The sequence below is a fragment of the Aulonocara sp. 'chitande type north' Nkhata Bay genome, linkage group LG10 (assembly GCF_057382095.1).
Source record: "Aulonocara sp. 'chitande type north' Nkhata Bay isolate Kocher_YH1m ecotype deep benthic linkage group LG10, A_spYH_male_GT1.1, whole genome shotgun sequence".
NCBI classification, from domain to species: domain Eukaryota; kingdom Metazoa; phylum Chordata; class Actinopteri; order Cichliformes; family Cichlidae; genus Aulonocara; species Aulonocara sp. 'chitande type north' Nkhata Bay.
The window spans coordinates 12,313,210-12,339,195 of NC_141353.1; the positions used below are offsets into that span (position 1 = coordinate 12,313,210).

Below are 25,986 nucleotides of genomic sequence, written 5' to 3' on the forward strand. Positions count from 1 at the left end.
TCAGGACCAGAGACAACATGCAAACCCCACACTGAAAGGCAATTTCTATAAAATAATAGAAAATAATTCTATAGAAATGATCATATGTGCATCGCTGACAAGCTTCTGATATTTTGTTTTTAAATGTTATTGTGGCATCCTGCAAAACTGCATTTGTATGTCTCCCAGCAGCAAACCTTTAATTCTAAAACAGAGTTTTTATTTATTATGAGGTTGCAGGTGTGGACGAAAAGAAGGTCAATCAAAAACGCACAAAACTTAGTTTGAAATGCGTGTTCAGCTCAGCACAGTTACAGCCGAAACCAATACGAGCACTGGAGTTGGTACTAGCCCTCAAACTGATGTTGATTTGAATTAGCATTTTAATACAGAATATACATTAAAATATATTATTTGGGATGCATATTTGTCATAAGAACGAGACACAAAAATACTTTTATTTACATAAAATATTTGGGGTTAATCAGGTATTTTAGTAATTTAAACCCTACTGGAATATATCATCAATATGTTTGATGTTATATTGAAACTTCTGACTGTATCAGCCCACATTTCACTGAACTCTTTGACTTTATAAGCAGATGTTGAAGAAGTGGGAATTCTTAATGTGTAATGGCAGGAACTGAAATGTACTCCCCTTCAGTTATATAATACACACTTGTATAAATTCAGCCCTTTCTTTCTACAAAATAAAAAGCTTGTTTTTCCTGATAATACACTTGATTACTTTAGGCAGATTATGAAACATAATAAAAAATAAATAATTTAAGTCTTTTCTTATTTCTGCACGCTAATTGTATTTTTCATAAAAAATATTGTTGTAAAAATAAGGCTCAGAAATTCTCATGTATTTATTTACAGAAAAAAATGATACATACACATAAAAATGGTTACAGTGAGATTGAAATGGTGTCAGATGTCTGCTCTACAGACTGTGGATGATGGTTCGGTTCTTCAGGGACTGGACGTACTCTTTGGCCTGGTCAAAGCTAGTCTTCTTCTCAATTTTGGGTGGTGCGCCCTCCACCAGCTTGACGAAGTAGTGGCAATAAACTTTGTCCATTATGCCAAACATACCCCTGCCGTGGTAACGGATCCGTTTCAGGTACTTCCCTTTGCCAGAATACGACTCGGCTGCAGGAGCAAAGAAAGGATGGGAACAGAGTGAAGTTGAAAGAGGGCAAAAGATTTGGAGGAAGAGAAAGAGAAGGGATAAGTTTTAATTTGGAAGAGTGTCCCGCGACGAAAACAGGCCAAAGTAATGAAGGCTGTGCCGGTGGACTTCAGGCTTCTCTGTAATAATGTTTGCAACTCCACATGAATTACTCTGCACAGCATCTCAACTTAAACAAGGCAACAAGCTACCTGCTTTCCATTACTAAAGGTCATTTGCTCACTTTTAAAGGCATCTTCTTGCCTTTGGTGAGAGTGTGTGAATTGATTTGACATTTTCAAGTAGTTTCAGAAAAAAAAAAATAAATCTTTGAAAAATGTCCCAAAAATAATAATAAAATATTTAAACAATATTGCATCTTTAACTTAAAAGCATGCATATTTAGTGCATGTTTTTATTCTTGACAACTTAATGTTAAGACACAAGAGCCTCATAGAGGTTAGCACACTGCATTTACACAGCAGACCATCTACCTAGAGGCTCTGCTCTGGTACTAATGTGCAGATGTTCACACTCACCTACAAACAGGTTGGATTTGTACTCTACATTGTGATTCTTCACTGCCATCTCCTGAGCTTCAAGAAGGACCTGAAACACACAGGCAAACATTTATTCATAAACTTCAAGCTCATAAAGGATGATGTTAGAATGGTGTGTGAACACAGCTCAAACATCTGTAGCATAAGCAGTGAAACCAGGAACGCTTTAATCCAACAGGAATTTGATTAATCTTCACTCTGAGATTGTGTGCACACAAACACACGGTAACAACCAGTTAAAAGGGTGACCATGCAGCTCCAAACCTCTTTCATTATTTTTGCTCCTTTCTTGTCATTAAACTCCAGCTGTGCAATGGCCTCATCGATGCTCATCCCTCTGATCTGGGAAAAAAAAATTAAAAAGAGGCTGGACTAAATAATCAAATCAAAGTTTCTGAACAGCTGTTAGGACGGCAAGATGCTGGACTGCTTTTTAACTCTGGCATTGAGCTTAAGCCTACAAACCAGAGCAAGTCTATGAGAACATGTGCCACAAACACAGTGGAATGTGTGCACATACACAGTCTAGCGTTTTGAGATAGAACATATTTAAAAGAATCCAATTGTCTTGGACTAATGTGAAGTATGAAGAACAAACTGAATATATGATGATCATGACACAAGAAAAGTGATTTTTCAAAATTACAGTGTTTTAAATAAAGAAGCTGAAATAGCTCCTTGAGCATTTCTGATCAGATGACAACTTTAAAATATGATGCTAACTCTAAGTTCACGTCATTACTTATGGCTGTACACTACAGATCAGGATGGAGCTGTTGAATGATTTGAATATATAGTATGTCTTACCATTTTGGCCAAATACCACATTTTGTCTTTGCTGTACTTAATCTGCCTCCTACTGTGGTGAATCTCCTGTGGGAAGAAAAGACTTCTATCAGCTCCTGTTCAGGACATCTTTTCACTCTGCATCACACACTGGCAGAAAGACTCACTGCTGGTCTGCGAGGCTCATCAGGCAGCTGAGGTGGATACACTTTTAGGTTCCTCCTCTCCCAGGTTTTGGATTCCAGGGATGCGCTGGTGTGGAGACATGAGATCTGCTGGGAGCCACCTAGAATCTGTAACCTGGGAACGTGGAGAAAATGTTTCTGAGGTGGGTTCAGTCCAGTAGTGTGAGGCAGGTGTACACCACATCTGTCCATCTGTTATTTTCCACTTATTTAAAGTCAAGTCATTGTGGCAGCAGGCCAAGCAGGGTAGTCCTGACATCATTCTCCTCAGGAAGAGAGATGAGGAGGATAGGAGGGGGAAGGAACACTCCACTTATCACTTACTCCCCTGGAGGAACTGGAAAGTGATGCTTTGTAATAAAGACTTTCTGGTGTTGTTAATATTGTTTCCACTATTGAGCCGGTAAGAGATGGATCCTGTCTTTGGTGCTTTGGGGTTTTCTTTTATTAAACCTATGTATGCTATTTACTTTTCTCCCCCCCTTTCCTTCCCTTTGGTAACTGCACTCAACTTCACTCAGATCAAATCCCAGTCAGACAATTATGGGAGGCTTAAGAATGGATTTTTTTTTTTTTTTTAAATAAAATAGCCTGCAGTTCATTAGCCTTCACAGTAATTTTTTAACCTCTCCCCGTCTAAGTGCATTATTCCGACATGCTTCAGAAAGACAATAATAGTCCCTGTTCCTAAGAAACCCCAGCCCAGCTGCTTAAATGACTTTTGCCCCATAGCACTGATGTCTGTGGTCATGAAAGGTGCTGAGAAACTGATCATAACTTCCATCACTTCTTCCCTGGCTGCCACTCTGGACCCTCTAAAATATGCGCAGATCTGATGTCAAAGAATGACAAATCTGACTGCCAGGATGAGATTAACCACCTGTTGACTGCTGTAAGGAGAACAATCTCAAGATTAATGCCGGTAAGACCAATGAGATGATAGTGGACATTAGAGCAGGGTGATATAACCAAAAATATTTATCACGATATACATCTGAAAATACTTTACAACTCAACAACTTTATTAGTGCAAAAAAACCCCAAAAAACAAACCCATCAATGTATTTTTACTTAAACTAGCAGCTTTTTTTTTATGTGCATCAAAGTTCTATAAAAATGTAACAGTGCAAATGCAAATTCCTTGCTGACAGTTTAACCAAAAGGCATTTCCAGTGGAAACTGGCCGACACATCCTCAGCATAACCATGTATAATATGCACAAAACTTAAAAAGAGGTTATACACACACAATACGGTAATATTATGTTGAAGCACAGTACGTATCACTCCGCCAGGCTCCTGACTACGATAGCCGTAATGCTCCGACACTCCATCAAGCGGTTCAGCTTTGTAGCTTAGCAAAGTCGTACTAAATATTTGACAGATTTTCGAGCACCGTGTACATAAAATAGTTTCGAGGTCAGTAAACACAACTACAAGTCATACATAAGGCACACGGGATTATACAGGGCACTGTTGATTTTCAGAAAAATCAAAGGATTGATTGTAAGTGTGCCGTATTTTCCAAAAAACACTGTAACGACAACGGCCCGCTAGCATGCTCTACCAAAAATAGTGCTTTGTTGTGTGTCTGACGGACGAAAGCTAAACCAGTTCCACACCACTGAAGTTGCAGCATTTTTACAAACTGGTTCATCCGTTTCATTCAACGATCCACTTTCGCCCTTCTCATTCTCTGTCGCCGCCATGCGTGTATGAAAACAAAGGCACTGCGCATGCGCATTTTACCCATATTCTATCGCAATATTTCATTTTCTTATCGTTGCCCAACATTATACCGGTATTACCGTGAACGGTATGATATGGCCCAGCCCCAGTGGACATTAACATGAAACAGCAGAAAAGTTTCTACCCTCTAAGCATTAAAGGAGCCCTGGTGGATAACTGGATAACTTCAAATACCTTGATGTTTACATGGTAAATGGCCTGCATTTGTATAGCGCTTTTCTAGTCCATAGGACCCCAAAGCGCTTTACACTAGTCATTCACTACATTCACACACACATTCACACACTGGCGATAGCAAGCTACATTGTAGCCACAGCTGCCCTGGGGCGCACTGACAGAGGCGAGGCTGCCGGACACAGGTGCCACCGGGCCCTCTGACCACCACCAGTAGGCAAACACGGGGTTAGTATCTTGCCCAAGGACATTTGGCATGCAGCCAGGATGCAGCCTGGGATCGAACCACCGACCTTCTGATTAGTGGCTGACCTGCTCTGCCACCTGAGCTACAGCCACCCCACATCATCCTAGACACCCCACTGGTAAAGAAAGCCCATCAATGCCTCTACCAACTCAGATGATTAAAGAACTTCAAACTTCCACCCAGGAAAAACTTCAATAGAGAGAATCATTCCCAAGATAGGGAGGTGCACCCAACGGGACATATACATCAAATGCTGCAGATCTGAGCCAATAGGATCTCACCAGATCCCGGCGACCCGAAAAGACTGTCCACTAAACTTGAGATGAGATGCTACCATGTGCTGCTGCCAGGACAGAAGAAACTGAGGTGCTGCTTTAACCCTGAAGCTGAACCATGTTGGGGGGGGGGGTTACCACTATGGAATTCCAAAAAAAAATGCAATAATTTATCTATGACTATCAAATATACAATAAACATAACAACATAAAATATAAAATATTAGAAAATATCAGGAGAAAGTAACAGACCCCTGGAGTTGTGTCACTGGTGTTACACTGTAAGAATTTCCTACAGTTCTATAAGGAATTGCTCGTGAGAAGAACAGAGTCTCTTCATTCATCAGAATTCTTCTTTGTTGTTTCATAATTTCATATGAAGGTTTTAGCTGAACTCGATGGTGTTGCTGTGTGTTTGCCATATTCAGCTTGTTAATAATTTTACATCCATCAAATTTCCAACAAATATTTTAACTGTTAAGCAAATAAATTGTGGCACAAATATCATACAATCACAATTACAACAAACCTGACTGAAAATAATACGTCATAATGAATCCTAATAAAAGATCCTTATTTGTTGCATCATTATTATTATTATTATTATTATTATTAATAAGTCAGCACATGCAGTCTGTAAGCAAATGTACAAAAACATTTTTTTTTTCAAATCATTAAGCTGACATTTTTGAACATATAAATTCAATACGCTAATTAAAGGTTTAAAGGTTATTAAGATTTGTTTTCCATATCCTATAAATCAGACATTTCAGTTTAATGACCCTGTTCCACATTAACTGCATTATATTGCACGCTAGAGTTGACTGGGGAGTAAATAGTAAGGGTGTTGCTGGTTCTGAAGAGCACTGGGATGTCCTATTTGTAGAAAATATTTGTGACTTTCTCTGAGACAAAAACTGGTTTATCTCAACTGTCACACAAGCTAAGCCACATAGTGCATGCAGTACAGCAAGGAGTGCTCAGATCTGCACACAGGAGAAACCCAACAGTCGGTTCACAACAGGACAAGACCCAACTGTACATGTGCACCAAAAGCATGAAGGTCACTCTTTCAGTGATGCCAGTGTTCACATAATAGTCATGGTCTCATGATGGGTGATCAAAAATAGATCAACGACCCTCAGGACTACCTTCAAAGGATATAAACCCACCTAGAAAATTAAATAAGCGGGACTATACATCATTTCTTTTCTTTTTTTTTTTTTTATAAACTGAAGCAACATCTTGGATGAGAGATGAAACGTCTTTACAAACCTAAAGAAATCCAATAGCCTTCTTTTTCCCCCAAGACTAACTATGCTGAGTTTCTTGGTTACCTAAACTTGAAAAAATAGCGGCTGTAAAATTAAGATAACTTCCTACACTGTCTTCAATTGATACCCGGAATTCCCACTCTAATGATGCAGGTCTGGGTAACATAAAAAGCCAATCTGAGCTGGATTTGTCCTTCTGCAGAGAGCGTTAGCGGTACAGCTAACCTGCCACTCGTATTGATGCACTTACCGTGAGAGTAACACCGAAGGTATACTCCTAATAAAAGAGAAACCTGAAAACGAGAAGACATCACTTTACTTAAACTGTAGACGAGGTTTATTATAAATACAACGAAAGTCAACTATTGGCTAATATATCTGCATTTCTCTCACCACGTCCTGTCATTGCAGCCGCCATGTTGGTTTTTTACGACATTCATGCCTTCGCTTTATGGCAGTGTCAATATTAGTTTATTGCGTTTTCACAACGCATGTAATTCCTTTACTTTAGTTATTTATCGTCATTTAAATGTCGTGTTAAAAGGGAAATTAATAAATAGCTTTTGTTTTTGTAACAAAATAAATTTTGGAAATTATTGCTTTTAACTCGACAACCTGGGATTTTAGATTGTCCCAGCTAGGCTTCCGTCGTAAGCACCGGTAGGATTTACGACACCACGCTGTGTGTACGGTCATAAGTGTTGTAGCTACGATAGTGCAGGTAACATGTGAGAAGTTTGGATTAGGTTTCTAGGACTTTATTAAAGAAAAAAAAATATTTTTAAAGTATCCAGGGCGTCATGCGGGAACGGTCGCTTCCCGCCTCTCCCAACTGGTACTGCTCGCGCTGCAGTGATGTCAGCAGCAGCGGTTTGCTGGGCGTCGGGGCCAAAAACATCATCTACTTGATAGATGTGTCTGTATCTTCGTGCAGAGTGGCAGGTGAGTGAGCAGTCACCGCTGGACACCACACATAGCACAGACTTGATCGTGGCATTCATGTTTTAGTCCCCGCAGCCAGAAACACCGCGTTAAACTCAGGTACAACGTATCTACCTGACCAAATCGGAGAGATTAGAGGATCTCGGGCTTTGATGGGCTGCAGTAACCAATGAAAGGATTTTACAACATTCGATGGAAATAAAAATGATGAACTTACCAAAAACACCACAAAAGTCAGTGTGAAAAAATGTAGTGACAGGCTAATCGATTGTGGTAGTTTGTATGGCCCTCATGTGCTTGTATTAATTTCTGAGAATGTCAGGGCATGCTCCTAATGAGACGATGGATATCCTTTGGGATCTTTTCTGTGATCTGTACCAGGAGCTTGTCCTGGTGCTTGTCTGTACACCCAGGTGGCGTCAGGTTGAAGAAAACACAATGGCAAAAATGTGTTTTATTGGATTTAGGTGCGGGCCAGTCAGTGTGGTTTCTTCATTCTCCAGGAACTGCCTGTATACTCTTACCACAAGAGGCCGAGCATTGTGTCCAGCTCTCCTACAGTATCTTTGTGTGTCCTATAATCTCCTCCACGTTCTTGAGACTGTGCTGGGAGACACTACAAACCTCCTGGCAGTGAAACTTAGTGATGTGCCATCCTGGAGAAGTTGGAGTACTTGCCCAGGTTCTATAGGGTCCACTGTTTTCTACTGACACTGACCCCAGCCAAATGCAATGCTAGTAAAAAAAACAACAACCCCAAAACAGTCAAAAAAGATGAAGCGGGAAAAATGTAATTGGCCTCCACTTGTACAACCACTCCTGTTTTGAGTTTGTCTCATTGTTGCCTCACCTTTTGTTGTTGTTAAATGAGGGTGGGCAGGATGATGAAGGACACAGGGTGGTCAGGCAGGCTCAGAATACTGGCTGTTTTTCACCACAAAGCCCTCACTAAAATAGACCTATTGTATATTTTATTTTCTTATTGAAATACCAGTAAAAGTCCTTCATCAAATCATCTATTTGGATCACTTAAATGTGAAGAAAATCAATCTTTTCCACTTCTCCCAGTCACCACTGATTTACGAAAGTGCCTGCACAACTAAATTAAGAAGAAGCCAAAAATAAAGGCACGTGTATGCAGATGGACTGTTTATTTAGATTGGCACTTTAAATCCAGCACAAGTCTGTGCTCTCTTTCTAGCAGTGATACTTTTAGCATGCAGGGGTGAGTCTAAAGGGGGCACAGAGGGCATCACGTTCAGAGCTTTAGTAGCTGTACTCTATTTTATACATTTCTAATGTAAAGTTTGTATCTAGTAAAACCTCATTATTTACTATTATAGATTAAGTTAGAAGCTGAAAGCAAAAAAGTAATAATTATTAGTATATTTTCTCCAGTTTGTCTTGGGTTTATAACTGTTGGAAGCTAAAATCATAATTGAAATTAAACAGATTAATCCTCCAGTCGCAGTGAAATCTGTGTCCTTTTCTGTGTGTTTTTTCAGGTGAGCTCGTGGGCCATAAGGACTTGGTGTCCGGCTTCTCGTTTTGCCAGCATGCAGGGCAGAGTCACATCTGTGTCAGCTCCTCCAGCGATGGCAGTGTCCGTTTCTGGGACTCCAGCAGCAAGACTCTTATTAGGGAGCACACAGCTCATCAGGTGAGTGTCCTGTCCTGTGTCCACTAACACAGAAAGAGGTTTTGTGTCGTGCTTGCGCCCCCTACAGGATGTTGTGTGCTCTACACCAACTTGGAAGCAGCTTGTATGTGTGTTGTGCCGTCTCACGTTGTTTTTTTCACATTTATATGAAATGGTCCAATCTCCTTGATGAGACTGGACCCCTGACCAGGTCTGGAGAAAGAAAGTTAAGCATCAGAGCTCGACAGGACTCAGTGGGATGCGCAGCAAAAACATCGTCTGCAGCAGCTCTGTGATTCTCTCTCGAGGGCATTTTTAAAACAGTCGTCAAGGTTACTGAGGGCATTGCATATTTATTTTCCATTCTTTGCTTGAGCAGATGCCTTAAAGCAGTATTTTGTCTGTGGATTCATCTGAATAATAAACTGCATGTAATGACATGTTGGTTAAATATCATTGGGAAGATGTTTAAACCCAGAAAGGATATTTATTTGACAAATCATGAAACGCATAAAAAAACGTTAGTATATTGATTCATCATGCCAAAATGTTAACAAAGGGTTTTACATTTAGATAATAGTATCTGGTGTTTAGTATTTGCTATAAATGTCTTTGGAAGCAGCTCACTGCCCGTCAGCACACACCTGACTAAGAAGAACTTGTGACACGCACTCACTCGGGTCTCTTTTTGTCCACAGAGCTCCGTATCAGCGCTGCACTGGTCCCCTGTGGATAAAAACCTGGTGGTGTCCGGGGATGAGAAAGGCGTGGTGGTCTGTCACTGGTACCACACGGGTGACACGACCAGCTTCTTCCCTGAGCCCAGAACCATCTTCTGCCTCACCTGCTCTCCTCATACCTGGAACTATGTGGCTGTTGGGTAAGGATACCAAGAAAGACGACCGCTGGACAGATTAGTCTGCTGGATCATGAACATTAAAGCGCTTTGCATGAACGAGGGTAGTTTTTCTGCATTTTACCAAACTGACTGTCAAAGGTTACATTAACATTATAAAGTGAGTGAAGTGGGTCTACTACTAAGTGTTTCAAAGTAGTTTTTATCCATAAAAGAGAGAACTCGCTTTAAATTTTACTCGTGTGAAGGGCAACTTTCTGAGCTCAGGTTTGTTTGAGGAAAAAAATGTCTGAAGAAACATTTTTGATCAGTCGAGCATCTAGATTACAGTTCTTTTAAAGTCTTTCACAAAGCTGTAGGTAACAGACAAAAATCTCAATAAACATGTTTTAATGATCATTTGAAGTCTTGATTGTAAATGAATCAAAATTTAAATTCAGTGAACATGATGTCGGTAACTGTGACAATGCTGCTGTAGGTACAAAGATGGGATGATCGTGCTGATTGATGTGAGTAAGAAAGGCGAGGTGATTCACCGTCTCCGTGGACACGACGATGAGATCCATGCGCTGGCGTGGTCACCTTTGGCCCATGAAGATGCCCTCTACACCAGACCTGAAGACGGTGAAGGTAACGTTGTGTTTCTTTGTATTATTGTCGGGTCTTTAGCTTACAATATAAAGCACCCTGAGGCAACCGCTGTTGTGATTTGGGCAGTATTTAAATTATCCTCTTTATTTTTCTTTTTAAAATATGTTCGTTGTGCACGAAGAAGCCAATTCAACACAAGTATATGAGACTTTTTTTTTTCCTCTCATCTAATAGCAACCAATGGAGTGTCTGGAGGAGGTGGCTGCTATCTCGCATCTGGGAGCAAAGACCAGACTGTAAGGCTCTGGAGTACAGCCAAGGGAAAAGGTGGATTCATGTTCATTTTTAAGATTTATTTTTTAATTGATGCTGCAGAAATCAGCCTTGAAGAAGAAAATGTTTCATTCACTATGAGTGTTTAAAATTTCACTTAAACACGAGGGTTAGAGTTTAGGAAAAAAAGCACAGTGTATACAAATTCTGATCACCTCTGAAGCTCGTGTTAGATTTTATTTCCCTCCCCACACGCAGCATAAAAAGCTTTTTTTTTTTTTTTTTTGATAACTCCATGATATGACAAAGGTTTACCGCAGGTGATTAGATCATACCTGGTGTAAGACGTAATCCTTTTAGCATCTTCACCTTCACCTTGCAGGTGTCATGACTCTGAAGCTGCCCTACCTGAAGAGGAGAGGCACCGCAGTCGACCCCGGGGTGAAAGAGCGTCTCTGGCTCAGCGTTCATTGGCCGAAGGGACGGCCGACGCAGCTCGTGTCCAGTTGCTTCAGGTACAATGTGTGTGCAATCAGTCAAACGGTTTAAAGAAGATTTTTTTGGTTGTTGACTGAGTAACAAAATGATCACGACAAGAAGTGATTGTAAAACTGTGGCCCGTTTTGAATTTTTCCTCATCACTTTAACATTTACATAACTTGCCTGCTTTAATATTTTTTCCTTCAGTATAAAAAACACAGACTTTTTTTTCTCTCTGTTTCAATGAAACTGTGATGTAGCTGCAAGCAGCAGAAATTGAAGATTGTTATTTCAGGATTGTAACAATTGGGAGCAAAATCACTTGTAATTGCTTTTTAGACCTTTTTATTTGGCCTCTAATTTTCAGGATATTGTCTGGAGGTGTATTTGTCGAAAGTCTCTTGGCAAAATGTCAGGAACAAAGCAAAATAGAACATAAAACAGACCCATTAAAATGTAAAACGGTAAAGTGCTTTGTCAATGCTGGATTTAGTTTCCTTTTTTTGGGCTTCTTCATTAGCTGTATCCAAGAGCTTGGCTGATAATTGAGTTGATAGGCTTAATTTGGTGTCTCCCCAGTGGTGAGTTGGTCATGTGGGATTTAACCAAGACAGGGAAGCAGAGGTGGACCCTGTTCGGCACATCCTCAGAGGGTCAGAACCACAGCAGGATCGTCTTTAACATGAGTTCGGTTCACCTGCAGGATGGCAGAGAGCTGCTCATCAGCACCTCCATGGACAGAGAGGTGAGTGACCTTTGAACTTACAGTACATGGCCTGTGCCAGTATGGAATTCAGTACAGGCCAGTGGGTGTTTTTTAACTGTAAAGCTCTTGCGAGGACAGCTGTTGCTGCCAGCCTGTATCCTCCTCTGTGGAAAGTAATCGAGCAACAAAACCCAATTGGCAGTGGGCTCACGCGAATCAGGAGACCTCCTTGGTGGCCAGAGGGAGAACGAAAGCCAAAGGCAACAACCGTCTGACACCACAGTCTGATTAATCTCCCAGCACTAGTTAAGATTCACTCGAAGAAGCTTTTTTAGCCATGAGTGCACTGCTGTGTTCCAGCGTTCATCTGGCCTGTTTTTTAAAGTGGGAATTTTGCATGAAAGCAAATAAGGATTTCTGTCATTTATTATTAAACTGCCTTTAAAGAGGGAAGTTCATTGAAAGCTGGTTCATTCTTCCAGGTTAAGTGCTGGGACCTGGCCTCTCTGGAGTGCTGCTGGACTCTGCCCACCCTGGGCGGTTTCGTCTACGCCCTGACCTTCTCCCCCGTGGGTACTGGATGTCTGGCGCTCGGTGTCGGTGACAACATGATCCGGGTGTGGAACACGCTGACCACTCAGAACAAGTACGACGTCAGGTCCTTCTGGCAGGTGATCAAGTCCAAAGTCACAGCGGTAAGGAGTTTCTTTTTGCAAAGCACAGCTGATTTATGGTTAACTATTAGGGACAATAAGAGACATGATCAGTTTATACCCAGGAAGAATATAAATGGTTTACTTCACTTTAAAGTCTGTGTGTGTGAGGAAGTTTTCTGAAAGACGTTAAAGGATGAGATCTCAGATCAGTAAAGAAACAACTTCTCGGATGAAAAAACAATTTGTCGGCTGTCCGAGTGTCTGCTTTAAAAAATGATCCAGCGGAGCTGCTGATGAGACTTTGAGAGGACATTAAAGTCAGACTTATGTTATCGGCTTTAAGCAGCCTTTAAATTTTATTTTGTTCTTCAAGCTTCCATCATGATAGTGGCTAAATTATTACAAGCTTGTTGCTGTTCGCTGACACAAAAGATGAAGTGCATAAAAAAAGGGTTTCATTTGTTGTAGCTGGCGTGGCATCCGACAAAAGAGGGATCTTTGTCTTTTGGAACAGATGATGGGAAAGTTGGTATCTATGACGTCTTCTCCAACAAGTAAGGTTCATTTCTCTAAGATTAGCTGTCTGACCCCGCCCCATGCTTATTGTGTTTATTGCTTGTGCTTGTTTCATGCTGTTGCCTTGATAGACGATCGGTGACAGCACGTACAGAAGCATATATCAGTGTGTGTCGGTGGTATTCAAAACACTTTCATTGTTTATGAAGAAGCGTATGTGTTAAACTTTGGTGATCCATGCTGTGTTTTTCCACAGAGGATCATTTATGTTCATTTGTAAAATATGATCTTTGCTTGATTCCCTTTTCAAAACATCATTATGTATCTCACTTTCTTTTAATTGGCTGCCCCTCGTCTGGCTTCCACAACCGGAACTGAGGGCTTGTATGGAACACCACCTCCCCTTCCCTTTTCCGAGATTCCCAAAACAAACTTCAAGCCTTTCCTTTGAAAGCAAAACAAAATAAAACTGATACTGTGATCTACAAACTGCATCAGACTTGCCTAATTGTTAATCAAATTTGCACATATTAAAGAGCTTATACTCCTAAGAAGTAATTTCAGAAGTGTTTTGATTTTGGCACTGGTACCAATCTTTGGGGCATCATTTAGTGGATTACAGGGCTTTACCAGTGTCTGAAATGACCATACAGTGAAATCCCATCAACCAAAAGACCCAAAGCATAAGTAAAACACCTATTTAAAATGTGGCAGCTGTAGTTCAGGAGGTACAGCAGGTTGTCTGCTGATCCGAAGGTCAGTCTGGCTCCTCCGACCTGCATCTCAGAGTGTCTGCGGGCAAAAAGCCGAACTCCAAACGTTTCCTGTGATGCATCTCTCCAAGAGCAAGTGCATGAATGCTATGCTTAGAAAAAAGCACCTGTAAAAATGAATGTGAAAGAGGTTTGTGGTGATCTCATTATTTGAATCTGTGGTGTTGCTAACTTTCATCCACCAGTATTATACCAGCATTTGACAGAAAAAAAAGGAAATGCAGAATAAATCAACTTGAAGAAACAAACAGAACTTTAAATAATTTGTAAGAAAATTGCTTTCTTATTTATTTATTTTTATGCAAAACGTCAGAACTGTTGTGATTTCAGTTGGAGTTTGACTTTGTGACTTTCAGAAAACTTTTCAAAGTCCATCTTTTGCTTGTTTTCTGGTGCGAGTCTTGTGGTTTCTTCTTATACTCCCTTGAGGCCTGTTTTCCTGCAGCTATACACATCACACATCCCTAACCGAGCGTTTGTTCTGCTTCATCTCCTCCCAGGCCTCCTCAGATATCGAGCTCCTATCACAGAAAAACGGTGTACACGTTGGCCTGGGGGCCCCCGGTCCCCCCAATGTCATTTGGTAAGTTCTTAATGAACTCTTAGCAACTGCTGTTGTTTGCTCTGAACGCTCTGACCCAGCAAAAAGCCTGGCAGTGGGACACCAAATAAGCAGAGAGTCAGCGAAAAAGCCCGACCATCTCTGCACGCCTTTTCGTAATCGACCCTGTAATTGAGTGAGCTGAGAAAACACTTACTCCTCACCTCCTTCCTCTTGAGCCGCATGTGGGGAAATCAAGACGTAGGAAGTTAATTTTACCAGCTGTCAGCAGATGACATTTTGATTAGCGTATCAGTCACTGGGCTTCAAAGCCATAAATGTAATTGTTGCACTGCCAAAAATTCTGCTGATGGCTCCTAAACAAACAAAAGTAGCTGCTAATTAGTTTACCCACAGCATTGGCACCAGTTCAGCTCCATTCGTGGACTTGTGATTGGTTCAAATTGTCAGGATGACTTACAATAGGTGTGCAGAGTAGATCAGGACCAGCTGCTTCTCAGGGCTGTCAGCCGCCATGCTTCCTTTGCTCTTTACATTAAGGCTTCTACATACCTGGTGTTCACAGATTAGTCTATCTTATCTATATTACCTATAATAATGCCTGTGTATATATTGAATGGGTAGTTATAGTAACCAAGTCTTTAATTCATTTATATCTTTGAGACTTGTGGTCCTTAAAATGTTTAAGTTCAGCTCTCCTGTGTGAAGATTGCAGTCGTGAAGTCATTTCAAGTTAAAGATGCCATTACAAATTTACGATTTGCTCGAATTAATGAGGTGTCCAATTAACTAATCATTTAAGTTCTAGTTAAAAACTAAAAGTATTTACTGTAATGCAGTAAAATGTCTTTAAGTAATTGGCTTTAACACACTGTTATGTAGCGGTAAACGCTATCAAAAAACACTTGAAACCCACAGTTTGTCCACAGTAGACCTCCGTCATGAAGACACTGAGTTTTATGTTCTGTGTGGCGTTCAGGGACAGCAGGAGGAAAACCTTCCTTTAGTCTGTACAGCTGTGCCAGCGAGGGCGTCATACTCCAGCACGATCCATACAAGCTGAACGGAGAGGCGTCGGACATCGACAAGCTCATCAGAGATACTAACGACATCAAGGTGGGAGGGGCTTTGATGTGATGATGATGATGTAATTATGCAGTCCCTTTATCCTCAGATAAATAACTCAGAAGTATTACTCACTGATCCTTTTTGATCCTAACGATTCTTTCTTTAACACGTAGTTACCCATAATGCAGTGGTGGAAACCACTGTCACGCACATGAACGGATCATATTTGTAAGGGGTGGGGTAAAAAAATTGATATAGGATTATGTGGTGATATTGTATGGATCCAGGGATGACAAATACCAATATTTTATTAATTAAATTAAAATATTCTGGAAATATTATGCACATGAGGGCTCATCTCATTCGCCACCTCCCTGAGATAATGCTAGCTTGTAACACTGGTTAACACTGGACACACTTAGAGCTAATTGCAGGATCGTAGCACATTCCTGGTTCTACAAACTTGTTTAATCTGTTTTTATATGCACAACATTGCTCACCTCTCTCTCCTCCACTCTTTGTTGTGTGCTCCCAATACGATGAAATCCTTCACTGACAAACGTGGACGCCCTGTGAAACAAAAACTAGCCTTTCTGCAAAAGCGCCGTTAATTTAACCTCTAGTTTTAAATCAGGATGATAAATCAGGATGATTTAAAACTAGAATTTCCCTCTTTCTTTTTTTTTTTTCTTTTTTTTTTTCATGTTTCGAGAGGATGGTGAATAAGTGCTGCTGAGATTAAAATATAATAAAGCAAATCTTCAGCAATCTATTGCTAATCACTTTGGTGGTCACTGATTCCTGATGTAATTCCCAACAACCTAACTTTGTACTGAAATAAGATCAGTTATCAAACAGGACTCTAGAAATAAAAGCCTCTGTTATAGGCTACATTGCAGATAAAGGCACAAATAACCCAGCCTGACACCCTCCTTACCATCATCTCACTTCCAGCACCAAGCAAAGAGAGCTTTGTGTGCAGTTGGTAAGATGGACAGTAAAGCAGTCACATGTATAGAGACGTGTTTTTGTTGCTTTGTAGTCTGTTAGCAGGACTTTTATCTGTGCAGAGATTTCATTAAGCCCTCAGTGAACCAACAACATGTCAGGCAAAATAAAACCTGACACACTAAGAAAGCTGACAGCACAAGTTCACTCTGCAGGTCCTTCGTGCCTGCAACAGTTTGTTTCATGTCTGCTGCTGAATGTAAATAAAGGAGATTTGAATAAGTTACAAAGGTAAAATTTGCTTCCCAACAGCACAAGCTGTCTCCACACACCGACCTCAGCTGGAAGCCAGATGGGAAAGTTGTTGCCATCGGCAACGAGGATGGGTGAGTGAACGGTCTGGCGTGACCCATTTTGTAACACACCATCAGCAGCCGGCGGGAGTCCTCTGAGGGTCCAACTGTCTGCTGACAGTGTCTGGACTCGAGGCTACAGAATAATGAATTTTGTTCTGTTTGAACTGTTGCCCCCTCTTATCTAGGTCGCTCTCAGGGATTATGATTGGGTGCCACACTGACACATGTAGATGTCTACACTTCCTGAACCAGCCAGGTTCAAAGCAAACCACATTTGATTTATTAGATGCAATAGAAAATGGCTTGCAGCTTGTTTGTTTCACTTTGTGGCTCATCATATGTCTTCACAAGCAAATGGATTCATGAACCTACAGAGTTATTGCACAACTCTGCAAAGTTCTCACAGGTCATTAAAAAGTCCAAAGGATGAGGTCATAAAATGTGTTTTCTGTAGGTGTTAGAATGTATGGATGGTGTGTTTAAGATAATAAAAATTCAGGAGGGCACTCCTGAAGTCAGGAGATGCACTTTAGCATTTTTTCAATAGCTGTAATGTAACTAATAATGGTCAATATTCAGCTGTAAAAATGTAATTTTTTGCAGATATCTTGGCTACGTTGAAGTAGCTGATGTCTAAAAAAGCATATCAACAGCTGGTAAACCCACTGTACACAACCTGCCAATAGATGAAAAGCACAGCTGGTAGCTGGTTGGTGAACAAAGTCAGATATTTCTTCTGTAATCTCATACGTTGCATCCCGTACTGCCTTCTTTGTTTGCTTGTCGTCTCGGGACTACAGTTGCTTTTCATTTCTGCTTGAAGTGTTTTTGTGCTTTTTGCGACCAGCTGACCAGCTGCTCTGTGCTGCAGGTGTATCGACGTATATCAGGCTCCCAGTCTGAAGTTGCTGTGCAGCATCCAGCAGCACCACAAGATCATTAACACGTTACGGTGGCATCACGACCACAGCTCTGCACTTGAGCTGCACTGCCTCCTGGCCTCGGGCTCCAGCAACGCCATCGTTTACGTGCACGATCTCCGCTCTGTTATAGGTGAGTCCTCTTTAACATGTAGTATGTCAACCGAACTGTACTGCAATCCTCATTATGTCAATTTGGAAGAATCTAAACTGTCAGTAAAGAGCGAGTAAAAAGGTAAACGACATATTTAAGGCTTTGATGGCTGTGGTTGTATTTACATCAGTGTTTTGTTTGTTGTGCAGAAAATCCTCCAGAAAGCCCCGTGGTGCTGACGGAGCCCTATCGGAGGTTGTGTGGCCATACGGCTAAAATCACCAGCATGGCCTGGAGTCCGCATCACAACGCTCGGCTCGTCACTGTCTCATATGATGGCACAGCGCAGGTCAGTGGATGGGTGTAAACCTGTAAATGATGGTGGTAGATGCATAAGAATCTCTACCTCAACACGTTGGCTTTTCAGTTGGTAGACGTGTTTTTATGTTGCTCTCAGCATGTCGACACATCTTTGGGTTTTATTGTTGAATATTCTTGTTCTTTAGGTGTGGGATGTTCTGGAGGAAGCAGCTGTCTCTAACTACAGAGGACACGTTGGTTATCTGCTGTGTGTGGACTGGTCCCCTGTGGATCCAGATGTGATCTGGACTGGAGGGAAGGACTTCACCTTGCAGGAGTGGAGCGTCTCCAAACAAGAGTTCACAAAGCCGCCTAAAGGTAACGCCAGAACCGTAACCAGCACAAAACGGCCTTTCTGTCTGACCAGCAGGCCGTGACACGCATATGCTTTCAGGGAAAAAGATGGTCGACCTGAAAGAGAAGATGAAGGCCAATACGAAGCAGAAGAAGAAGAACAAGAAGGCTGGGCCATCGGGGGCTGAGGGAGCTGCACAGCCAGAGGTCAATGGAGCGCCGGTGACAATCGGAGAGAGGGCAGTGACGGGACAAGGGGTGTCAGGTGAAGATGACGAAGATGAAGCCAGCTCAACAAGCAGCCCAGCACCTTCACCAGGTAGCAGTTCAGAAAACAGCAGTTGCCATTTCAAGATTTTCTGCTACTTTTGCGTTGAAGCTCCAAATATTTTCTGTCTTTCAGCCACATTTGAGATGCAGAGAAAATCCTCGGCTGCTGTAAAGAGTAAAGACAAGCCAGGTATGCACAGATGTCCTTTTGAAACGGGTGTTTGGCACATTTCTGTATGTAACCGTGCGTGTGTCTATCTTAAGACTTAACTGGGCTGAAGAAGAAAAAGCCTCGCTCCATGTTGCCTCTCAGTACATCCATGGACCACCGGCCCAAAGACGAGCTGCTGCAGGACTGCATCACTCTGGCTTCTGTCAGACACGACAACAGTAAGACCACCATGCAGTTTATCGTTTTAGACAGTGATTACTGTAAAGACTATACTTTTAATAACGTTTTATTTAAAAATGTAACCCTTTTAACCTTTTTTTTTCTGCTTGCATGAAAGCAAAACGAAGCTGATAAGCAAATATCATCTGGACTGTTCAATGAGCGTGTGCATTTATATTCCAGCACCTCCCACAGGCTGTGTCCCAGGCCAGGGAGATCATATCCATCTGGGCCTGTTTGCTGACAGACAGGCTCTGTACCGCATGTTTGATGCAGAAGGTGCGCTTTAGTTTTTCGTCTGAGTCTTTAAAGTTAAAGTGGTGAATGCGTGTTCAGCTCTCGGAACAAGCTTTAAATGGAGAGGAGTTCTTTTACATGATGTGTTGGATGACTCATCCGTTGTGACGTTGATGTTGCCCTTCAGAGGAGGGCCACGTGGAGGCGGGTCACTTCGACTCCGTAGTGTACCTGCGGCTGTGGAGTGGCGACCTGGAGGGGGCGCTGCAGCTCGCCACAGAGAAAGGAGAGCTGAACGACCACCTGCTCTCCATCGCTCCCATGGGTAAATGCAAGAATATTGACTTAACCTGAGACTGAGCCTTTGCAGAGTGTGTGACACTGGCACAGATGTAGGCAGAGAAAAAAATGTATTGGTCCTCAGGTGTATCATCAAAGTGTTTATACTATATCTGGGACCCATAACGTCGTAACAAAAGGACTAACATATTTTATTATTTTATGTTTGTTCATTTATATATTTTTTAACCTTCTCTATTCTTTTCAACTGTGACCACTTCCACAGTGTCAGTGACTTTGATCAACAGAAGCCCACTAAAAGAAAAATGTTAAAAATGGAGAGTGTCCTCTTCATGCCACCTGCAGCTGGGCCCTCTCTGTGCTGTGTTTTATTTATTTATTTATTTATTTATTTATTTGGGGGGGGGGAGTAATTTTCTTATTTTAGACTCTGAGGAAAGTCTTCATTCTTCATTCCCACCATCGTTTGTTTGCTTTCTTGACTCTGGTAGTTGTTCCCTGGTTCCTCCTTCCTACTGAAGGCTCAGTGACTCGTATGTAGTCTCAGTTATACAACTGATGCTAATATTTATTTCAGTCTTATTTTTCTTTTGTTTTTATTTTTCTGAAGAAACTAAGAAAAAAATTCATTTCAAGTCTGTTTTATTTATATAGCGCCAGTTCACATCAATAGTCACCTCAAGGCGATGTAGTATAATACAGTAATACAGGGCAAACCCAACAATCCAATAACTCTTTATGAGCAAGAACTTGGTGGCAATAGGAAGGAAAAACTCCCTTTTAGCGGGAGAGAAATATAATAATAACTAAAGATTAAAAGCAGAGCGGGGTATAAACACAGAGTGAGTGAAAAGGGTGAGTGCAGAATAAACAGTGCATTATGGGATGCCCCCAGCAGCCTAGACCCTATTGCAGCATAACTAAATGAGAATTCTGGGTCACCTGATCCAGCCCTAACTGTATACTATATTAAAAAGGAAAGTTTTTAAGCCTAATTTTAAAAGTAGAGATGGTGTCTGTCTCCTGAATCCCAGCTGGGAGCTGGTTTCACAGACGAGGGGCCTGAAAGCTGAAGGCTCTGCCTCCCATTCTACTTTTAAATACTCTGGGAACCACAAGTAAACCCGTAGTCTGAGAGCGAAGTGTTCTGTTAGGATCGTACGGTACTATGAGGTCTTTTACATATGACACGGTTTGATTATAAGATTTTGTATGTGAGGAGAAGCATTTGATTTGACATAAATTTGATTGTGACTTCCAGAGGGAGGAAGAGAAGCCAGTGTGGGGGGAAATATGCTTTCTCTTTGTTGTCCCTGTTAACGCACTCGCTGCAGCTTTCTGGATCAGCTGAAGGGTTCGTTTTTGAACATTTAGTCAGTGCAAAATGTATGTAAGCCAAGGGATAAATATCAGCTGCTGACAGGGTAAATGTCATCTTATGGCCATGTCAACAAATGGGGTCGATATTTGCTAAAAATATAAACGGCTCGGTTTCTTTACTCAGCTCTTGATCCACTTTCTCTGCTTTTGGTGTAATGGGAAGTGTTTTATTTGCTCCTCCAGCTGGGTTCGTGGTGTGGAGCCGGACAGTGGAGGCCTTCGTCAAGCAGCTGTGTCTGCAGGAGCAGTACCTGAAAGCGGCGTCCCACCTGCTGTCCATCAACAAACTCTACGAGGCAGTCGACTTGCTGCGCTCCCACAAGCTTTACAGGTTTGCTTTATTTACTGTTGCTTTGTTTTGTTCCTCTAAATAAAAAAGTTCTGTTCCAGGTTTGTTTGCTACATATTCTGGTGATATGTTTTGTTCATTTGTTATTATCAGGGAGGCCATAGCGCTGGTTAAAGCCCGGCTGCCAGCAGACGAACCTCTCCTGAAGGAGCTGTACACGTGTTGGGCTGCAGTGCTGGAGAAAGATGGGCATTTTTCTGCAGCAGCTAAGTGGTGAGAAGTGTTTAGAAAGTTTAAAGTTGCTCTTAATGATTATTTAAATTGCTTTGCAAACATTGTTAAATGGGTCCTCTCTCATTGGTTTGACATCATCTCCCAGCTACCTCGCTGCCAATGCCAGCTTTGACGCCGCCAAGGTCATCGCCAGGAAGAATGACGTCTTGTCACTGAGGACCGCGGCCAGTCTAGCAAGAATCTCAGGAGACTCCTCTCTGGCTCAGTCTCTGTCGCTGAGATGTGCCAAAGATCTGGCAGCTGCTAGAGACTGGGTCGGAGCACAGGAGGTTCTGAGTTTGCAAGACAGCCTCCTGGTTAGTAGTCGGAGTGTGAATTTGGGTTTAGAAGATGAACTGAAAGTCTGTGAAACCTGTTCCAATCCTCTGCAGGTCCACAGGCTGCATCTCTGTGTGGCTGAGCTGCTCTCTGAGATGCTGGGAGACTCTGAAGTTAGTCCTGCAGCATCCTGCGCCTCCCGTCACCCGTGGGCGTCACCGGGTGAGCGTCACATTAGCATCATGGATCGAGTGAGAGATGTGTGGGAGGAGCAGTTTGCTGTTTCACATCAGAGCGTTGGGGCTCTTCTGCAGGAGCTCAAGTCTGCAGAGAGCCCAATGCCCACTGCTAACAGTCCTCTCAGACAGGTACAGACACAAACTAGGTACATAATTGATGATACGGCTGGAAACAAATGTATTATGTATAGAAGAACTGAAGCATGCACAACAGAAGATATAAAAAACAGCTTAAATATGACGTAGAAGCATATTTGAAGCAGAGAACTGAAAGAAAACTAAAGGAAGTCTTTTAATGAATTTAGACTAAAATCTTGTCCATGTGCCTTTCCATGTGCAGGTCCTGCTGCATTCATCCCTCCACCTGACCTGTGCTGTGCTCAGCTGGTTACTGGCTGATGATGATCAGCTGGTGACAGAGCTGTGGCATGCAGTGGCTTGGCCGAGAGAGGCCGGACACTTCTGTGTCTCTGCAGAGCTCTGCAGGCTGCTGTTCCCAGATGGTACGTCCTATTAACAGAACAGTGAAGTCATCTGTCCATCAGGGTACATCATATCAATCCTAAATGTGGTGGCTGCACTACTGAGACAGAATAAGGGCAAACTGACATTTTAGCCAGAAGATGAGCATTTCTTAAGTTCTGTCGCAGTCGTTTTGGCGACACCTTGTGGTGATAAGTGTTGTAACATCTGAGCTTAGATTCATGAGACTTTTATGCATGAATTTAAATGTTAGGACAATGTAAAATAACTGTGTTTGACAGGCATTAGCAGCTTTACCTTGCAGTGTCTCTCACAGGAGTAGACTGTATTTTTGGTGGTAGCAGAGGGAGGAGCCTCTGTATATATGTGAACAGGGTGACCACACTGAGCTCAGCGGCCTTTCTGGGCATGTAGCAGTGGTAGCCTTTTGCATTGCTCTGTAGCTGTTGCAGATACTGCAAAGCCACCCAGTTCAATTTTATTTATATAGCACTAAATCGTAGCAGTCACCTCAGGGCACTTAAATATTGTAATGTTAAAAGACCCTGAAAGAATACAGAGAAACAATCAGACGAGCCCCTGTGAGCAGTTTGTATGTTGTACTCTTTTCTGCTTTTAAGTAAATAAATAAATAAAAGGAATAAACAGGTTAATCTGCATTAATAATGAATACATTTCCTGAAAATTGCTTTTCTCTCTGTTGGTCAGGCGATGTCAGTGTTAGTTTTCGGAAACATCCCAAAGTGCTTCATCACACGGAAGAAGCAGCCAAAGCTGCTGCCAGCAGTCTTCAGGCTTTTGTCCTTTACCACCGCCTGTATGAATGCTGGTGGAGGACCTCGGGAGGCAGCCAGGAGATCCAGAACGGCCTCTCCCTGTCGTTGGCTGACTCGTCTCCTGAAGATGAAATGAAGGATGAGGTGTCAAACGGAGGGCTGTTGGAGTCGGCAGAGACCCACCGTCCTGTGAGTGGGAGTTTTCATAAACTGGGCTTAGATCCATCACTCCTTCTGTGTGAGCCTCACGCTGCCTGCCAGGCCACACAGAGAGCTGTGAGACAGATCCAGCAGCAGCTCGCCGCCATGGTGCAGCAGCACAGCCAGACCCAGGGAGGGCAGCTCGACTCTGGGGAGAAACGGGATGACAGCCCTGCAGTGATTTCCACCACCAGGGAATCCTCAGACAGTCAGGACTCTGCTGAGGCTGAGCAGGGGTGAGAGCTTTGTGCCAGCTTCTTATGTTTTTATTGTTTATATGTGATTATCAGACCCATGATCATAGCACTATAGCCATGATTATAAAACTAGTTTTACTGCGCATCACTTTTTCTTTGAAATCTGGCAGGGCCATGTCTAAAACTAACCTCATTCCCATCAGTCTCAGCCATCTCGTGGTCTTATTTTCTTTGTGATTAACTTTGATTGCTGAATCAGGCGGCTGTTTCTTCCCCCCAGTTCTGAGGACCCGGAGACTCTGCTGTCATTATCCTCGAAGATGTCCAAGCATCAGAAAGAGCTGGCTGAGCTGCCAAACACACTCAAGGTACAACCAAAGCTTACAAGAGAGAGTCGTCTCTCCCAAAGTATCCTGAAGGCAGTCGTGGAAGTAAACCTTTCAGAGAGGATGTTAATGTTGATTCTGTGCGTGCAGTATTTGTCATTTCAACATGACAGTCAAGTAGTAAGATATACCAAGGACCTTTGTGCTCCCTCTATGATCTCCCACCTACAGAGAGAGATCACAGAGAGAGAGGGGAGCAGTTTCATGTGTCAGTTTTGACCTGTTTCTCTGCTCACAGCTCTACCCTCAGGGTACCTGCTGGCTATCCCATCATGCTCCTTGTTTTTTTTCCATTTCTGATTAGCACAACCAGACAGTTTGACATCTTAACAGCAAGAAGTGCTTAGTATGAAGAGTTTAAGTTGCACAAATAGTTCACTATGTTGCAGATTTCTCTTCACATGTCACAGGAACTCTTTATTGTGATGTAAGATGCTCTTCAGTTTTTAGATGTATTATTATATTTGCAATTTAATATATTATTAGGATGAAACACTGATCCCCAGGGCTACAGAATGAATGTTTTTGTCTTTCAGGTGTACCCTCACCCAGATGTTGTGGAATGCTGTCTGGTTCTTCTGCATCTCAGCAAATCTTCAATGTCTTTCTCGGACTCGCTCCTACAAGAAGCTAAAGATCTGCTTCGTAAATATGGGACAAGTCCCTCTGTCCTGAAAGCCTCGCAGCGATTCCTCATCTGATTCATTTGCTGGCAGTTTGGGGACCCGTCTGATGGTCTGACTTCATGTCTCCGCTGCTACACTGACTGTTTACCTGCATCCACACAAAGCATGCTCAGATGTGTTCAGTCAGACACCTCAAAAAGCACGTGGTTCCAAACTGCAGACTTTACACACTCTGATATGTTTCTTTGAGTTTTCTGATACACTCAAAGCAGCATTTCTGCAGTTTTTTTCTACAATAAAAACAAACTTAATAAAAAGTCCTGAGTCAGCTTGATTCCACATTTAAAAGTGCCTGAAGGAGTCTCACCAATTCTGAAGCCGGACAAGGTCAAATTATTTCTATAATAGTTACAATCACAGATTGATGGATCTACTGTATATTGATAAGAACTGGGCTGGATGGAGTAATATCTATTACCTTTGAAAGCATAAGAACATAAATGTCCAGCCGGACTGAACAAGAGCCCTGAGTTTAAACCCAGTGGAGAATTCACCAAAAGAGATGATGGCAGAGGTGACTGTGTGGGGAAAGTTTTTAAAGCCTTATTTTGGAGCAAAATAACCAAACACTGTTTTCAGTTTCACTGGTGTTTCTACATATTTAGTCCTAACTGTAAAAACCGATGCATAAAATATCTGCCGCTTCTAGAGACTGAAGTCTTAAAAAAAGAAACTGATTTAAAATGATCATGAAAAGCTTTTAGAACTGTGTGTGCATCAGAAGGTAGTGAAGGTGGTCTCTCACTACACAGCTTCCCTTAGAAAAACTCATACTAATGGTCGTCTTAGCACACCTTTGATATACACACTGACATGTCAAATTTCGTTTTCAATGAACATCTTCAAAAGAACATCACAGAAGTCTTTGTTGTATCGTACAGGCTGCTTGGACGTATTTCTTAATTTTGCCTGTAAAATTAAAGCTCACCTTTCAAAAACCATCAGAATTTTCTCTGTAGCACCAAATGGTTTAGGAGTTGAAGCAAAATTTAGGAGGAGATGATTTTCCTGTTTTCAGAAAGCTGTACATTTGTGCAAAATGCTCATCTTCTCTCTCCAAAATTATCAGAATTTTCTCTATGAGCACAAACTGTGATGGAGTCCATCTATATATCATTAACCCTTCTACACACAGACACACACTGTGTTTCTGTAAATCTACT

At 41.9% G+C, this 25,986-nt stretch overlaps 2 protein-coding genes across 3 annotated transcripts; one reads left to right on the forward strand and one right to left on the reverse strand.

Moving 5' to 3' along the window:
• Positions 1–827: 827 nt before the first annotated feature.
• mrpl22 (mitochondrial ribosomal protein L22) lies at positions 828–6,875 on the reverse strand. The gene is made up of 7 exons (XM_086308260.1): positions 6,796–6,875; positions 6,653–6,695; positions 2,667–2,799; positions 2,521–2,586; positions 1,978–2,055; positions 1,693–1,762; positions 828–1,134 (listed from the first exon to the last, which is right to left on the reverse strand). Exons 1-7 carry the CDS (start codon positions 6,818–6,820, stop codon positions 926–928), a joined length of 624 nt encoding a protein of 207 aa, XP_086164386.1. The 5' UTR covers positions 6,821–6,875; the 3' UTR covers positions 828–925.
• Positions 6,876–6,909: 34 nt separating this feature from the next.
• On the forward strand, positions 6,910–25,638 carry gemin5 (gem (nuclear organelle) associated protein 5). 2 transcript variants are annotated; one of them, XM_086308257.1, is made up of 28 exons: positions 6,912–7,344; positions 8,850–9,004; positions 9,682–9,863; positions 10,318–10,469; positions 10,665–10,757; positions 11,086–11,218; positions 11,763–11,928; positions 12,372–12,584; positions 13,014–13,099; positions 14,335–14,417; positions 15,376–15,512; positions 16,725–16,798; positions 17,640–17,821; positions 17,992–18,131; positions 18,289–18,460; positions 18,537–18,755; positions 18,840–18,896; positions 18,971–19,096; positions 19,281–19,376; positions 19,522–19,659; positions 21,198–21,345; positions 21,457–21,576; positions 21,683–21,893; positions 21,969–22,223; positions 22,435–22,597; positions 23,286–23,790; positions 24,032–24,119; positions 24,674–25,635. In XM_086308257.1, exons 1-28 carry the CDS (start codon positions 7,203–7,205, stop codon positions 24,836–24,838), a joined length of 4,401 nt encoding a protein of 1,466 aa, XP_086164383.1. In that variant the 5' UTR covers positions 6,912–7,202; the 3' UTR covers positions 24,839–25,635. The 2 variants fall into 2 exon arrangements, with proteins under 2 accessions (XP_086164382.1, XP_086164383.1); XM_086308256.1 differs by having other exon boundaries at positions 6,910–7,344; positions 21,683–22,223; positions 24,674–25,638.
• Positions 25,639–25,986: the final 348 nt, after the last annotated feature.